Here is an 18,857-nt window from a genome sequence, read left to right on the forward strand (position 1 = left end):
TTACTTCAATAAATAGGGCTTGCTGCCTAGTATAATAATTTAGAATTATATAGTTTGTTTTATTCCCTGCAGTGAACGAAGTGAACAGTAAAAGTTAAACTTCTTTAAACCTCCTGTAAAATGAACACCTTCTTACCCGCAAAATTAAGACACAGGCTGCAGCTCAGAAAAGCTAATTATATATGTTTTAATAAACGTTAATAATTACTTGGGGAGGTAATAAGCAGTTGCATAACTATAGAGGAAGCAGAGCTTCCATCTCCTCTATAGTGGAGATCCCCAACATTTTTTAACCGTGAGCAACATTCAGATGTAATAAGAGTTGGGATGTAACACAAGCATGAATATCCCTGGGGATGTGAAATAAAGACTGTGATTGGCTATTTGGCAGCCTACAGGACTGCCTCTGTTTGGTAGTACACCTGGTTTTCATGCAACTTAAACTTTCCTCCAAGTCAGGAATTCAAAAATAAGCACCTGCTTTGAGGTCACTGGGAGCAACATCCAAGGGGTTGGTAGGTAACATGTTGCTCCCTAGCCACTGGCCGGCGATCACTGCAGTTTTGCATGCCACTGGTAATAAGAGTCAGAATAAAACTGTAATCTGTTCTTTTTTTTAATTGAAAAAGAAAATAGATTTTTGTTTAATGAAACAAACATTTTTAGTGTTCATGTTGAACAAGGGTTACTATAGGTGTATACAGCCTCTGTTATTTTACAAATAAAGATGGCACAGTAACTGAAACCCTTCAGCAATTCATTTGTTCACAACAACCTGGCATACTAAAACCTGATGAGAGTAAATAAATGTCACATGGTTTGATTCATACCTGGTAAAGGTCATTTCTCACATTGATTATATCATCACACACAACCCCTTGTGTTATGTCCAAGAAGATCCTTACTAATGCAGAGTGGAGGTGGATAATAGACAGGTGGAGAATGCTGCAAAAAAAGAAGATATAACAAAAAGTTAAAATAATTCTGACACTTAATATGTATGCATAAATATAATTGTTAGCTTGCAGTACACTGATATTTTTGGGAAAAGTTCTACATTAGATGACAAATTATTCAAGCACAGTGTGCAGGGTACAATTTCCCAGAATTCCAGCACAATTGGTGTAATATCTGGAATTTGGTGTAAGGCTCAATTCTTTAGGTACATAAAAAGAGCTGCAATCATTGACACATGCTGCTGTGAGAACCCTGGAGATGGACTGGTGCTTAATTCATAGCAGTAGGAGATGAAGGCAGCTGCACCAAGCGCAACTGTACAGAAGTGCATTGGATTTTTTGCACTACTGACTGCAGCCAAGTTAGCAGCCCCACAACTGCACTTGTTTTTGGAAATGGTCCCTATTGTTTTTCTTTTTTCTGTAGGGCTTCACATTCTGCCTTGCCAATAAAACAGCTTTTTGTTATCACAGAAGACATAATCAGATCAGAAATCAGAATTTGCCAAATGTAGACACGCATATGCAATTACACTGTTTTGTGGCCTTTTTCTCTTATTGCATTGTCTGTTTTTTTGCCTGAAAAACATCTTTTATTGACATTGCAAATAGCGTATCCGCTAACCGTATGGTGAAATACCTTTTGTATGTTATTTTGGTGATTATATTGCCATTTTGGTGATTTTTGTGGACTTTTAGCCATTTTATTGCATTTACAGCTTTGCGTAGGTGTTGTTCACTTGTTTGTAAAACCTATTTGGTCAAGCTAAAATATTCAAATTGTGATTCTGACTGCTGATTACACTAAGCAAAAAAAAATTTTTTATTATCGATTATCAGATTTTTCTGATGCATTATTTTCATTTGGGTGCCTCTGTGCACCACATAATTAAGTATAGCTATGCATATTGGGCATCAAAGTGTTCAGTAGACCCTTGTTGTTCATATTTAGGATGTTTTATACTGATACGTTATGAAATGTAGGGCATATAATGGAGTATATTCAAGCTTTGTGATGATGGCCAGAAGTTTCATAAAAAACGCTACTTTCAGCATAGCTTTGCAGCTTGGTAGATTGCAGTAGAAAGAAGTACTGTATTTACCCATTTTCAGAATGTGTGTTTTCCGAAAATATGAGTTTCTAGGTTCTCTGTACTGTAAGGATGATTATTCAGTAGCTGAAATGACTTCCGGGACATGCGCTAATTTAATTTTGGGGTCTCTAAACGCCAGATACTTTGGTAATCTTATGTTGTAACTCTTGTTCCAAAAGTGGAAATACACAAAAACTGCAAAATTTGACTGGCACTTAAAGGGTTAAATATTCTTTTATTTTGTTTGTTAGGTTAGACTTCAAAGCACATGACTTACTTGTCCCCATTCTCATCTTGAACTGAAGCTAGGTGGCGCTGCACAATTAATAACATCCTCACATCTCCAGTTACAGCATAGTCAAACAAGGATGCTGCATGACGCTTTGCTAGCTGCATTGCCTTGCTCAGGAAATTACAGTCTGCAAAAATAAATGTTGCACTAGTAAAAATGCATTTATGAGCTTCCTAATTATTGACCACCATGCCAAAACCAAATCAATTACATTACTGTTTAGTAAATAGCATCAATATCATCAGAAGGTAACTTACACCCTTAACAGCAGGCTTGACCCCATTGCCTGTGTTGCTGAACTTCAGTCTCAGCCATATATATACCTCTCTCTCTCTCTCTCTCTCTCTCTCTCTCTCTCTCTCTCTCTCTCTCTCTCTCTCTCTCTCTCTCTCTCTCTCTCTCTCTCTCTCTCTCTCTCTCTCTCTCTCTCTCTCTCTCTCTCTCTCTCTCTCTCTCTCTCTCTCTCTCTCTCTCTCTCTCTCTCTCTCTCTCTCTCTCTCTCTCTCTCTCTCTCTCTCTCTCTCTCTCTCTCTCTCTCTCTCTCTCTCTCTCTCTCTCTCTGTGTGTGTTTTTGGAAAGTTTCCTTCCTCCAATCAGACTCATTGCTCTTTAGATTTGTTTGTGTTACTTGGCCTTTTGTCAATTGGTGGGAGTCTTGGGTGGGCAGGGTGCAGATGAGTTGTTTCAGGGCACATAGTTTGCCCATGGGTCTCGTTGCTCAGACAGGCTTTATGGTGGTAGGTCATGGGGCTGCTGTTCTGTAAGTGTGCCCAGTATGACAGCGCCCTCTTCTATATAACCTCTTCTGTATGGTGAGCAGTAGGGGAAATCTGCCCAGCTTCCATTTTCTATGTGTGACAGTTTTTCTAATATTGAAGTGAAACGTTTAATTTTTCACCTTCTAAAGGAGCTCTGGGGGGGGGGGGGGTCTCTGACCCTGTAAACAGTTATAAATTGATACATTTATTGATACATTTCTTATCTTTGGCCCTGCTGAGCTGAATCCCTGAATTTCATTACAGGAAGCTGTTAGAATTGATACAATAGTTGCTAATACTCCAGAGGTTCTGCTGAAAAACGTATCAACTAAATGTTGCAGAATTTTTAACATATTAGAGTTTGCACCTGAATTACTGAGCTGACAGACTCAAACACCAGAGACAGAAAAATTAAGGGGCACATTTACTTAGCTCGAGTGAAGGAATAGAATTAAAAATACTTCGAATTTTGAAGTATTTTTTTGGCTACTTCGACCATCGAATTGGCTACTTCGACTACGACTTTGAATCGAACGATTCAAACTAAAAATCTTTCGACTATTCGACCATTCGATAGTCGAAGTACTGTCTCTTTAAAAAAAACTTCGACCACCTACTTCGCCACCTAAAACCTATGAGCACCAATGTTAGCCTATGGGGAAGGTCCCCATAGACTTTCTAGCCAATTTCTGATCGTAGGAAAATCGTTCCATCGATGGATTAAAAAATCGGTCGAACGATTATTCCTTTGATCGTTCGATCGAACGAACGAATATTGCTAAATCCTTCGACTTCGATATTTGAAGGATTTAACTTAGACAGTCGAATATAGAGGGTTAAGACCCTAAGTAAATGTGCTCCTAAATTTAGATTTTGAACAAAGGTAAAAAATAAAAAGTGGATAGTAATTCAGAACATTTTTTATTTCCGGTGAACAACCTGAAAATAATTGAATTGAAAAAAAGTGTTTGATAGGTGAACAGCCCTTTTAACACCACTAAAACGTTGGCAATACATGTATATTGGAAAGCTCAAACTGTATTTTCTTTCAGTATGCAAAAACTTGATATAGTTCAAATGGGATATCATACACTGTGGATAGTGTAAAAGCTCCTTAAATAAAAAGTTTGGCAGAAGATATGAACCAAGAAGTATCAGCATTTATTTCTACATACCATGCAGTTTGCAGAACTCCCCTTCCTCCCTTGCTGGAGCTGTCTCTCTCTCTTCCTTCTCTTGTGCAGTCTTGATGCACAAACATGACCCTTCATTAGATGCATCTTGGGTATTCGTGGTCTCACCATGTTTTTGGTTGGCTTCTTCACACCGAGACTTGGACTCTAACATGAAATATGGGGATTTACTGGAGTACTGTACTGTACACAAGGATTCCGATTATCTTTTATATATATATATCAAAGGGCTGGCTCGAAGGGCCGCTAAAAGTATTCTGATTTAGCACAATAGAATACCTATGCTCACATCTTCCTGTGCAAGCTATGAAACACACACTTTTCCTGTTTATACAATGCGTGTATATTTATATTACTGCCATACTTCCAATGATATGAGATTATACTAATATGATAATAATGATAGGTAATGATGTGATACCTCCTTCTGATTTATTATAAGGGGATAACGAGACCACAGAATGCCTATAGATGACAGCAGCAGCTCAAGCAAAAACCTAAACTGTAAGCAACACCTGTCAACTTTTCCTTTATTATTTGTATTATACAAACCCCGAGGGTAAAAAAGACTAAAAGCATAGGCATATTGAGGGACAGATTTATGATGGCTCATTGAGGGACAGATTTATGATGGCTCAAGTATCTGGGTTCAGGCAAAACAACTGTAGTCCCTGAAAGTACGTGCGTTCTCTGCAATCAATTGCTTTGGCTTGCAGCTGGATGGGTTTAGGAAAAAAAGTGCAGGTTCTTGACATTAAAAAACTCATCAGGTTTAAGGATATTTTTAAAAACTGTTTATATTTTTTTTTTAATGAAAAGATTTGAAAATATTTTTATAAAAAGTGCAGCCAATGCTTCTTCCTTCTAATTATGTTCTGTTCGCTAGCTTCAAAATTTGTGTGTGCACAAGTGCATGGGTAACAGAAACACTGCTCCCGGTATCCTTCGCTATGTCTGGTAATATATGGTATTTTCCATAAAAAATTTAATATTTTTACATAGTATGCGGTATGCTCTCCTGCCTTTCTTGCAAAGCCCAGGTGTCAGCTTTTCCTTCAGCAGTCTCAGAGCACAAACACACTACCCTATCAAATGTCTGTTGGGTATTAAAGTTCTTATGTTTCAGCCTAGTCTCACAGGGGCTATGCTTCTAACAGCAAATATAATAATCAAAAAATCGATGGTGTTTTTATTTGTACTCTAGATTAAAAACAAGCTGCTCTGACCATCTTGACAGTGAAGGTTGGGAGAGCCGGGCATAGGAGCAGTCAAGGGAAAATGAGTAGCCCTGTCTGTTAGCGAAGAGCAGCAGTAAACCTGGCCATACACATACTGATAAAACTGTCTGAAACAAAGTTTCAGGCAATTTCAATATGAACACGCTGGCTGACCGATATATACTATGGATATCGTTGATTCAATCATTGGGCAGGTTTAAATATGTAATCTACCAATGCACCATCTTGTACATTACCAGATAAAGATAATGAGTCTTAACCATATTTATTTCCTGCTGTTCCAATAGTTTGGGATGATGGCATGAACACATGAAACAATATAAAGGTGGCCATACCGTGTATGGCCCCTGCAGGGACAATTTGGCACTCAGTGCTGCCCTGAGGCTGCCTAACAATCCCTGTTTTGTTTAAAGGGTAAGACATTTTTTAGTAGCTTAAGGCACAACGTCTCAATGTCTTAAATATATTGTTAATGGGTTGAGTGCAGAGGACCTCTTGTATTTGCCTCTACTAAGCATACTAAGGATTGCTTACCATTAAGGGGATGGGAGCTGGTCTTATTGTTTAATCCATAGAAGAAACAAGCTATATTCAAAATGGTACAGGAAGCTATTGCATGTACATTATTAATTGCCAATAGCAGTGTGCAGTGAGTGATTATCCCAGTACTGGTCACATAAGTAAACAGATCCGTATAAAATCACTGGTGTATTCAATGCTGTAATTTGAAAGCATAAACTCACCATGTTTCATACATGGACCAGAATTCATAGGGCCTCCATGAAAATTCAAACCTCCATAATTATTATAGCTGAATGAAGAAAACCCATAGCCTGAAAAAAAGCAATACAGTACTTAATATTTTCTAATAATTAATTTCACATGCTCCTGTATTCAAATATACCCTGGAAAAAATAACATTCTATTTTACTTAATCTGGCACAACCTTTATTCTGACAGCAGTAAATGCCCTGAGGAACCATTTTGTATCATTTGCTTTTGGCTAATGCAACAAATAGGTTCTCATGGATGCAACACACTACCTAGCAATGCAGCCTTGGTGTAAGCCTTCTCAGGATCTTATTAGTGACATCAAATGGGCTCAGGTGCTTACCCCAACAGCTACATACTATACATTCTTCCACTTCCACTACATTAGAGAACTCCATCCTGGGATCACGGCTTTATATACCAATGTTGCTGTTCATAAGATGGTCTGCAAAGGTGTTAGTATGTTTTTAAAGGAGAACTAAAGTGTAATTAAGTAGAAATTAGTAATTAGGTCGAAATTTTGTAGAAATGAGTAATTAGGCAGAAATTTTGTATATTGTGTTTTAGGCTTCTGTACCAGCTCAAGGGAAACACAACCCCTAAGCAGTAAAGATCTGTGCCTCCAAAGATGCCCCAGTATATCCCCATCTTCTTTTCTACTGATTAACTGCACATGATCTGTGCTGCTGTCACTTACTGAGCTTGGGGACCAACACACAAAATACTGTATGTATAGAATATAAATGTGGCAATATAAGGCTGGTTAATATAATATAAGTAATAACTGAGATTATTTGTACAGAAACCAGCACAATTACCATTAAAATGTAATAATCAGCCCTGTAGCATCAGCTTATATGGCAAACATAATTTTCTGATGATTTCTGACGACCCCTAAGCTTAGCATCTCAACAGCTGCTCTAAGCACACTGAGCATGTGCGTGTCACAGACACTCGTAGTCCGAACAAAATTCAAAACGAGAAAACTATGACAACTTTGGAGGCCTGGATCATTACTACTATAGCGATGCTGAACCTTTAGGCTGGTTCAATAATTTCAGTAATGTATATAAAATATGGCCATATTCATTTTTAGGGTTTAGTTCTCCTTTAAGCAGCAATCACCCATACAAAGAAATGTGCACACTCTTAATTCCAAGAAAATATGTTACTCTAAGTTACCGAACCATTAGGTGAGCCCAAAAAAGGCATTATTACAGTAATGCATAACATACGTTGCCACCATAAACTGACCAACATGATAGATTGGCAAATAGGATGTTTACACCTACCATGGTCTGAGCTGACTGATATAATAGAACATGGATATTGGTTGAAAAAAGGTGATTTCAAGGATAGAATAATCAGATCAAAGTAAGTACTACTTTTTTTGAGCAACGTCTTTGAAGCTAATGGTGGGAAGCAGGAGCCGTCATTCAATAGTTTAAACAGCAGCACAGAGTATGCATGTACTATATATATATATATATATATATATATATATATATATATATATATATATATATATATATATATATATATATATATATATATATATATATATATATATATTTATATATATATATATATATATATATATATATATATATATATATATATATATATATATATATATATATATATATATATATTCCTGTAACTGCAAGCAGCAGAGATCAAAAGAGGCTTAGCTAAATATGTCCAGCCCCATGACAGCAGAAACTGAATGTGGGATGCAAACTGCTATGTCATGCCAATGCAATGGTGACAAATTCAAACTTGTATTTACAGTATTAATAGTTGCTGTAAGATTTTTTGGATAACCTTTACAAATCGGTATGAGCTGGGTATGTGTGGGCAAAGCAGAAATTCCCCATAGAAGGCATAGAAAATTGGCCTCAGAATGGGCAGATATTTCCTGCCCCCAAAAGGGGATGCAGGCCTCAACATGTTTTGTCTACTGAAGGAATATTTTGCTAGTAGTAACAAAATAGAAGAAACAGTAATGAATTATTAGCATCCCAGGAATGGCAGAGAAAGATAATAGTTCTGTGGACCCTATGAAGTCAACTCTTCTATCAAACACTAAGAACTAAGTTTGTATCTCAGCTACAGACACTCTTGGAATTTAAATTGCCTTTGCACCTAGGCATTTACATATGAAATGGAAATTATATGAAAAGCCCCATTTGGTGCTATATATATATATATATATATATATATATATATATATATATATATATATATATATATATATATATATATATATATATATATATATATATATATATATATATATATATATATATATGGAATAATGCACCCCTATTATACATTCTAAGAATATTATATGCCAAGTAGTTGCATGACCATATAAAAGAACAAGGCCACAGTGTATTTTCAACTTTATGATCATAACTTTGCAACTAAAAACCCCTGTCTTTGTTAACACATGCATTTGCATATCTACTGAATTACTTAGACAGGGGCCCAGGGAATGTGCACTGACCCATTTGGATATGCCAGTAGCACTTCCCTTATACTTCTATATATTTTTACTTAGCAATGCGGGTGCTCCCACAACCCCCTTTGTGTATTTGCTTTTACAGCCTGTAGCTTTGGCTAAGCTTCTTGTGGCTTGTAGCACCCCCCATACCCACCCCTATTAATTAATAGTGGCCCTATGCTTTTAACTGCACCATATTTATACATTTTTTTCAAAAATGGGCGTTGGTTTGGGCAATCACTCTCTCTTAAAAGCTGCAATTCAGCAGCGGGGGAGGATTTAGCCCTCCAGAAACCAAGGTTCAGCAGACTTTTACTTTTTACTTTACTAATGCTATTATGCAGAGAGACACAAGATCCTCAATACTATGACTGGTAGGTAAACAAGTTAGGGACCGCCATATGGGGTTTACCTTGACGTGGTATGGTGGCTTTTCAACTTTATGATCATAACTTTGCAACTAAAAACCCCTGTCTTTGTTAACACATACATTTGCATATCTACTGAATTACTTAGACAGGGGCCCAGGGAATGTGCACTGACCCATTTGGATATGCCAGTAGCACTTCCCTTATACTTCTATATATTTTTACTTAGCAATGTGGGTGCTCCCACAACCCCCCTTGTGTATTCACAGTGTATTTTACTTTATTTTGCACAAATAAATACTTTAAACAAAACAATACATTTACAGTACCGAACACATTTTTTAAAACTTAAACTTACCACCACCTGCAGAGCCTCCTGCTCCTCCTCCTCCATATAAACCACCACCAACACCTCCACCAGATCCTGCACCACTTCCACCATAACCGTCTGAAAAATTAGGCATGAGCTTCTGGCGTTTCCTTTGTACTTCCTCTTTGTCTGTCCAAAGTAAAAATCACTAGTCAGATAAAAAGCAAACTGAATTTTATTTTTGAATTTCATAGTTACAACGGGGAAATATTATACAGACCAGCTAATTAGGGTACTTCCAATTACCAAAGAGCTGCTTAGTATAAAGGTTATTGCTTGGTAAATCAAGAAATCATTGGACAATGTTAATTTCTTTGACTGGGCTGTGCACCACTGAAGCCTATAATTGTATTAATACCCTTAGGAGCATGGCAAACAAGGAGCTTTGTCTCAAAATGACCAGAAAATACCTTCCACTTCACTAACATTTGGATCTCAGCTATCCGAATGTTAGTGAAGGGAAAAGTATTTTCAGATATGACGCCATGGAGTAGCAAAGATTTCCAGCGGGCCTTTCATAAAAACTTGCAAATGTTTATACATTTGCATATTCTTACCTTTTATTTCTGGGTAGTAAAGAAATGGTTTAGGTTCACTAGTTTCATAATCTGATTTCCTCCGAAGCTGAACAAACACAGACGCTGCCTTTGTAATATTTACATCCTTGTACTTGGGCGTTTTGAAAACAATGGCAAACTTAAAAAAAAAAAAAAAAAGAGAGAAAGATAAAAAATAAACACTATTGCTAAACTTTATTTTGTTTCACTTGGAAGATATGCAACAATGCTGCCCACGTGCTAGTTCTCTGACCTCATACCATTACAGTATTTAGGTGATGAGGAACAATGTCAGCCAAAATGCAAAATCATAAATATATTCTAATCTGACCACTAATGCAATTTGATACTGTATGATTTCTTCCACTGCAGTTTTATTGTAGAGTAAATCTCAGTGGTAAATCAAACATTCTAAACATAGAAGTAAAGTAAAATACAATGGTTAGAACACAAGGGAGGGAAGCAAACAGTTGAAAACAGAGCTCTAAGCGATCTGGATGTTGGGAATTTCCCAGTGTTTGGAAAAGCTCTTGGTTAAACACCTTCGTTTTGTACCTTAACAGCCATTCATACAGATCCTCTAAAATGTTTCCACTCAAAACTGAATGCATAAACAACTTAGCCATGTTAAGCTACAGTATATGTTACTTACATCCAAGTTAATGTTTTCCTAATTGAACATATACCTGTCTATGAACATCAGTAGGAGAGAAGTCTCCAAATCCTTCCCAGTAGCCTCCATTTTCATCCTCTTCATAGAAGCGGACTTGAATGTCATCTGCAAGAGAGGAAAGCAAAAGCTCTCTATTTAAACATATATGCCATTAAAAAATATAATATATATATACATTATAAATTATAGCAAAACAATCAATGTATTCTGGCAAATGCCAGAGAGGATTCTGTAAGATGCCATAGACAGTCACTATTTTTTAGGCCTGTTTAGGCCTCTGTGCCTTTGAAATACCAGCACCTATTTTGAATCTCAGTCTGGACCATCCTGTACTACTGGAACCACAGTACATATTCATCAATTGTTTATTGTTATGCAGTGATTATTGAACAGAACAGTGAAAACTAGAAAAACAATACAGGTATATGGTCTGTTATCGGGACCTGGGGGTGGTTTTGTAATTTACCTTAAGTCTAATAAAAAAACACTTGAACTTTAAATAAACTCAATGGGGTTGTTTTGCCACCGGTATAAATGTATGCAGCTTATTTAGGATCAAGTATAAGGTACTATTTTATTATTACAGAGAAAAGGAAGATTGTCGCCCTTCAGAGCTTCTTGAATATTTTGAATAAGGGATGTTATACCTGTACTAGAGATAACAATATTATAGTACAGCCATGGGGCAAGGGGGTCAATTGCCCCCGCTGGACTTATTCTTAATAATAAATGACATTCTCTTGATATATATATATATATTCTTTTGTTTTGCTCTTTGTTATATGAGCACATTTCTTATGATTCCAATTAAAGAGCTGCACACAAGATTAAGCAAGGCTTAAATCTTGGGGTTAGCTCCCTTTCAAAAATGGATCATCGAAAAGCTATTCAGCTAAGTTTGCTGCCTATTCTCATGCAGTTCCGTCTTAGCTTCGCCCCTTCCCTCAGTAAGCTTCCTGCTCCTCCTCTGTGTGAGGGAGAAGAAAATGAGAGCAGGTGGGCATATGTCAAAGTGTGTGTGTTTTGTGTGTGTGATAGAGGTAAATGTACTTGTGTATAGATAGCTGCGTAATATTTATTTTCACATTATAGGCGCAGAGTGTTAGTTTGCCTACAACCATTCTCTCCAGGGCATTTGCCACGAAGAAGATTGACCCCTTCAGTTCCTTGACCCACTGTCTCATTCATTATTTTAACTTCTCATATTTATTATTATATTTTCACTCTGATGATTTTCTCTGCAATCACCCTTCCGTTTCTAATAACCCAATGCCTCCTCACTCCTTTATATATTTGTATAGCTTTAAATATCTATAATATTTATTAGATTTATAATATTAATATATCTATATATTTGAACCTCAGCCCCTTTCACTCCTGTCCTTCTTCTACCTGTTTGTTTCTGCTTTAAGCCCACCTTTGCCTATTCCTCCCCACTATGTAAGTACTGTACTATCATACCTTCTATTTGGATGACTCTTATCTTTTAACCCTTTGCCTTCTAAACCACCACACCACTCTGGTAATAATGCAGCTTTCCCCTAGATAACATTTCAACAAAGGATGAGTTCATTGCTGTGGGCGCTCAGCCACATAAACGTAAGAGGCGTGTATTCTTCATCAAAGTATGGCTTTATTGTGGCAAACAATGTGACAAAAGGTGGCAAGTGACCGTGCAATTCAGCCTACGCGTTTTGTGCCTATAACTAGGCTGATTTGCACTGTCACTTGCCAACTCATCCTTTGTTGAACTGATTCGGGAGTGTGTGCACCTGCAGAGTTCTCACAGGATGCCGCTGGAGGAGCGACGTGCTTAGAAAATGCTGGATGGGTGAGCTCCGCTTCATACATATTCTCCTTACTATATGTTTTTCCCCTAGATAACAGAATGATTAAACATAAATTCTACACTCTTGTCATTATGTTACCTGCTTTGCCAACCAACTAGAACGTAGATTGTTGGCAGCCAAAGTAAAGGACATTTGTTGTACACATCTCTTCCTGCTGTCTTTACTTTAAAAAAATGTGATTGATAATCAGTTTGTCCACTCTCAGTCCACAAGAACATTTTTATTTCTCATGAATGTAAGGCACTGCTTTGGTCATGCACAGACTAGCAAGCTGGCTATTTTATCTGATGGACTGACTCGCCTTGCTAAAGGTATATGCCAAAGGTACTGATTTGAATTATGTGTGTGTGTGGGTATAATGCAGACACCCTTGGCCCTTACTAGGCTGGGGTTTTGAAAAAAATACTCTTTAAATTAGTTATTAGTTAGACAGTTATGAAAGAATTCAAAATAACCTTGTAAAATGTGTGTTGTTTGCTCTCTTATACAAATCCTGTGAATGTGAATGCACTGAATACAGTTAAGCTGGCCATGGCACTGCAATATCCTCTTGCTTTGAGAGGTCACTAAATAAGCCTGATTAGGTCGCCCACATGCCGGGGCAAATTGGAATGATCCAATTGACGGTAAAGTGTCAGTAACAGAATGAGAATGCTATACACATGCAATTTGTACTACTTTATATATTATAGAAAAGCTTTGTAGATTCTGAAACCACCATATTTGTACAAGTAATTTGTGTGATTCCTTTGCCTACTTGCCCCCCTCCCCTGTAAAATTTTCTGCGGGCACCCATGAGCACAGCTCATATTTTTATTCTCCTGGCATTCACATAAAGCTGCATGTTGAATTAGAAATACAAGAGAAGCTAACCCTTCTATTTGTTTTTATTTTTTTCTCTCTTCCATTTTCATTACTCACTTCATTCTGCTAGACCAATGTTTCATAAACTGTGAGTCTTGCATGTCAACAATAGCGGACATCTTGCCCTGCTATATCAGCTATCCCAAAATCTTCCTACCAACAACTGCTTTCTGCAGCATTCTTAGGCCAGGTGTCTGGACCCCCCAAACATATCTACAACAGAGCATGTTGCAGTCAGTCCAATTTTACACCATGATGATCATAGTGGTTATACCAATCTAGAAAAGATAACACCACTTGATCCCATGCAATCAGTTAGTATAAGTGCAAACATCTCTACAGAATATAAGTAAACCCTTTAACGCATGGACCAACAGTTTTGCCAAACCAAGCTTTTAAATCTCATACTTTGGTTGCAGTGGGAAAGCACAATATTAATAAGCTGAATCAAACCAATCTAGAGCACATTTTCCAGTACACTTACCAACATAATAAAGCAACAGACTCCCATGTGCTAAAACCCAAGTGACATGCAAAGCATGTAAATGGGGTCAAGCTAAAACCCACACATGCTTTGCTAGTGCTACATGCATTACGTCATCTCTGATACTTATGAGGTTCCTCCAGTTCAAAATTTCCTCTGATCAGAACTAATGTAATTCATCACTGAGGTTGTTGGGTGACTGCCAATGTTGTCTTATGAGAGTAGTTTTGTTCTCTTTAGTCATAAGTTACTTTGAGACCGTAATATTTAGCTAATTTGGTATTCTAACAATTGTATTTCTTTAGCTACTAAGGTGTTCAGTACAAGCCTTCACAAAAATTCCTACACCTTTCCCCCAAACCTTTTACTATATATTTTGCAAATGCAGGTGCATTTTAGATGTCACAATACCTATCTTAAAGGAATAGTTCAGTGTGAAAATAAAAACTGGGTAAATGGATAGGCTGTGCAAAATAAAAAATGTTTCTAATATAGTTAGTTAGCCAAAAATGTAATATATAAAGGCTGGAGTGAACAGATGTCCAATAAAACAGCCAGAATCCAACTTCCTGCTTTTCAGCTCTATAACTCTGAGTTAAGGTGGCCATACACGGGCAGATAAAGCTGCCGATATCGGTCGTTTGGACCGATTTGACAGCTTATCTGCCCGTGTATGGGGGCTTCCGACGGGTCTTCCCGATCGATATCTGGCCACGATATCGATCGGGAAGGTTGGATTTTTACCCGACCGACCCGTCGGAGCCGCTTGGCGCATCGTAATTCGATCGTTCGGCCGAACGTTCGAATTACCCCCGATATAGCCACGCAGTTTAGTGGCATATCGGGGAAAGATCCGCTCGTTTGGCGATGTCGCCAAACGAGCGGATCTTGGAGTCTATGGCCAGCTTCAGTCAGCGACTTGAAGGGGGGCCACTTCGTACATTTCTCTTCAGTGAGTTTGTAATTGATCCTCAGCATTCAGCTCAGATTCAAAAGCAACAGATATGACCCATGTGCCCCCCCTCAAGTATCTGATTGGTTACTGCCTGGTAACCAGGGTAACCAGTCAGTGTAAACCAAGAGAGCTGAAAAGCAGGAAGTAGTGTTCTGACTGACTTGTTATACATCAAATCACTCCAGCCTTTATACAGCCTTTATACATTACATTTTTGGCTAACTAACTATATTAGAAACATTTTTTATTTTGCACAGCCTATTTACCCAGTTTTTATTTTTACACTGAACAATTCCTTTAATAAAAACAGGAGACGCACTATTGTGCAATGATTTCAGCCGGATGCATATACAGCAATTCCAATTACTGGTGTCTACATATTTATATATACAATAATAAAGAGAAAAATATTCATAGGTGGTCCTGATAGGATATTTAAAAATTATATATTCTACAGTTATTGAAGTAACTAGATTACAGTACACAATTTTTCCTTATGAAGAGTATTGTATGAGATGTGAAAACAAGTTCCATAGTTTTGTTTTGTTGCTAAAATATAGAAAAAGTGCTTTTGGAGGGTTATTAACGTAAGCTTTTTGTTCCATAAAATGTACATACCTTTTTGTACTTTATCACACAGGAGATATACCTCTTCCCCACCTGTCACACAGCCTGCAGTCCTGTCCATTCGCACAATTTTAAGATTGGATGCATTGGGGGCTTCTAAAAAAGACAAAAGGAAAGTGGCATAATGAAACTGCTTACGTATAAAACAACAACTATTTTAATTGTCAGGATGAATGCCTATACTTAGATTTCCCAGGCCATTGCATCATTAGATTCCTGTGCCAAAAGCATTTTATGCTTAACCACCCTAAGAGGAAGTAACATTTATAGGTATCAGTTTTCCTGTTAGTTTGGTTACTGATAAAGCACCTGATCAGAAAGAATAAAAGGAGTTGATGGCACAATATGCATATCATATACAAACATGTTTCATATAATCCCCCCTACCTGACCTTACATGTAGATTCACTGACTGCTATCTGCATACTTTCATGCACACACCCAAACAAATAAGCAATGGGAAATACACTCATTACATAGGACTAGACTGCTTCTTTAATAAATATCTCAAAGCAAAAATGATTCTGTACATTTAAACAACACAGTAAAAATACAAACAGAGAGATCAAACATTGCAATAAATAAATGTAAATAAATTTACAGAGTTACAGAGATTATGTGCCATGTGCTAAGAGAGCAAGGCCTTACCTGTAGAACTTAAAATCTAAGTGAGTGAGTGACATAACGGAACAAATAGAGTAATTGTGCTAATGTGTATTAAAATCTATTTTCTTTATCTATGTATTAAAATACAGTGCAGTCGACTATTTAAATACTGTGTAGACAAACTATTGAAATATGAATATGTAATTCCTTTCCCATAAAATACTTACTGCTATCAAAGATGGGAACTGATAATACAGGCTCAAGAGATCTAGTAAATCGACCTTCGCTATCTAGCAGGAAAGCAGTGAACATGAGTCGCACCACACTCAGGTCGATATCCTTGGACTGTTGCGTTGCGGCCTGTCTAATGATTTCCTTTTCTCGCTCTGAAACAGATATGTATGTAAACATCATGTTAGTACTTACTTACTTAATAATATGGGTCTTCTATAACTAATATCACAGACATTTAAAGGACTGAATATACAGCATGAGATGAGATGTCTATATGAAATAGGTGTTTTATGCATTCATTTTTGCCAACTACAGCTACTCTGACAGTTTGTCTACTACACAAAAAAATAATGGTGCTAACTATGTAAACCAAAGTAATCTACTAGGTATTCCTTTCCTCCATCCCTGTTACAAAGTGCTCTGTCTGACCATGCCCCCGAGTGGCCTCACATAACCGGTACACTGCTAGGCCATGTCTCTACTTGGCTTTATCCCAGGGCAATGGTAGACCTTGCATTGTGGAAGCAAAACGCTAGAAAATCCCTTTACACTGTAAGTAGTGTGAACTGCTGCAGGTAAAGCACTGAATGTAAATGAACTGTGCAAAAATGCATATTTTACCTGCACTGATTTTCACTACCTGCAATGGATGGAAATTGTTGGCCGTATTGTCACTGATTTTCACTACCTGCAATGGATGGAAATTGTTGGCCGTATTGTCACCATGACAAAACGTCACATTTGTCATTGTCCTTAGGGGATTATAACAGAATAAATGGCTAATGGTATGCTAAGAAGGGATATGGTAACACAGGATTCCCCATACATTACTGATGTGGGGTCTACTTTTATTGATGATGTGCCATTATGATCTACATCCATAAAATATTTTTAGCATTCTGTTTCATGGAAAATATTACTTAAATTATGATTTATGAGAAAACGTATATTGCTAACATATTTCTTATGTTACCTTAACGTAATAAATATCTGAATGAAAAGTATGATATACAGTAGGAGTGTGATTTAGACACATTGTTTGTTGACAGTCTCTTAAGATCTACTGATCACCAGCTAAGGGTCTACTGGTAGATCCCGATCTACCTTTTGGGCACCCCTGTGGAACCCAACTTGAAAGATAAAGGCAGCTACAACAAAGTTATGGCTATGACCACATGTAGTGGATCTTGGCCTGCAGAGGCCTACAACGCAGGCCTACAATCCGATCCTGTGCTATTCGATGTGCCTGTACCAAAAACATTGCCTAGGCTCGGGTACAGACAGACGCGGCGGATTGTGTCACCAGAACACAAGGTTTTGCATTTTGCACCTAAATCCTCTTCGTTGGCGTGCACCCGAGCTGAGGCAAAGTAGTCTGGTGGCAGCAGTGCTCTGCAGTGGAGGAGCAAATTCTCGACCTCCATTTCTCCACAGGCCGAGATCCACTACATGTGGCCCTAGCCTAAGGAAGCAAACTACACCAATAATACCTTTCAACAGAAGCTAGCTACAAAATAAAAATCAAAAGAATATACACGTACTTATATATATTTTTTATTACTTTTTATAAAGGTAACCTAGAAAAATGTATACACAGTGATATAATATGATGTACCTAAAGCCTAAGAAATGTATATGTGAGCAGCCATTTTACATAAATACTGAGTGCTTCTGTGGAGAATACACAGTCAGATATTTAAGACATTTTTAGTTTATTTGATTGTGCCTTCAGGTTGTAGCTTTAGAGGAGAATGCCATTGCCACAAGGGAAATTATCCTTCTGTATAAAGGACAAACGCAACGTACACACAAACTACAATAACACATATTTTTATCAGTATAAAATTTGCTAAAGGAATACAGTCGCGGGAAAACATGTTTTTTTCAAAACGGATAAGCAGAATTCTGCACTTAAATCTGTATTTTAAAAGAGCAAACATATTGTTTTTATATTTAATTTTGACATTTGGCATGGGACTAGACATATTGTCAGTTTCCCAGGAGCCCTCAAGTCATGTGACGTGTGCTCTGATAAACTTCAGTCACTCTTTACTGCTACACTGCAAGTTGGAACAATATCCCCCCCTTCCTTCCATCCTCAGCAAAACAACAAAACAATGGGTAGCTAACCAGACAGCAGATACCTGACACCTCCACTGATTTGTCGCAGCTAAAAACCATGCATTTTCCTGCTTGGGTGCTATTTACATGTCTACCAGGTGTGGCTAGGGAGCAATTCTAACACGACCTAGGTTGTGGTATAATACAATGGGAAGCGGAGAAACAATAGCTGTCTCAAAGCAGTTCCATCCTGAAATGCTCTCTCAAAGCTCAGGATCAGGCACAATCAGGACCGCCATCAGAAATCACAGGGCCCCATACGACAAAATTTCCTGGGCCCCCTGAGCTGCGCCCACCTACAGGTCCACCCTCCCCACCCAACAGGTCCGGCCCCCACCAC

General features: G+C 37.7%; 1 protein-coding gene across 1 annotated transcript in view; it reads right to left on the reverse strand.

Annotated features, from left to right (window-relative positions):
• nfkb1.L (nuclear factor of kappa light polypeptide gene enhancer in B-cells 1 L homeolog) overlaps window positions 1-18,857 on the reverse strand; it is a 64,755-nt gene that overhangs the window by 12,341 nt on the left and 33,557 nt on the right. Inside the window, 9 exon segments of the mRNA NM_001094339.1 lie at window positions 831-945; window positions 2,328-2,469; window positions 4,276-4,440; window positions 6,275-6,364; window positions 9,535-9,675; window positions 10,104-10,242; window positions 10,790-10,881; window positions 15,548-15,652; window positions 16,390-16,548. Of these exon segments, the coding sequence (NP_001087808.1) occupies window positions 831-945; window positions 2,328-2,469; window positions 4,276-4,440; window positions 6,275-6,364; window positions 9,535-9,675; window positions 10,104-10,242; window positions 10,790-10,881; window positions 15,548-15,652; window positions 16,390-16,548 (1,148 nt within the window).

The sequence above is a fragment of the Xenopus laevis genome, chromosome 1L (genome assembly GCF_017654675.1).
Source record: "Xenopus laevis strain J_2021 chromosome 1L, Xenopus_laevis_v10.1, whole genome shotgun sequence".
NCBI classification, from domain to species: Eukaryota; Metazoa; Chordata; class Amphibia; order Anura; family Pipidae; genus Xenopus; species Xenopus laevis.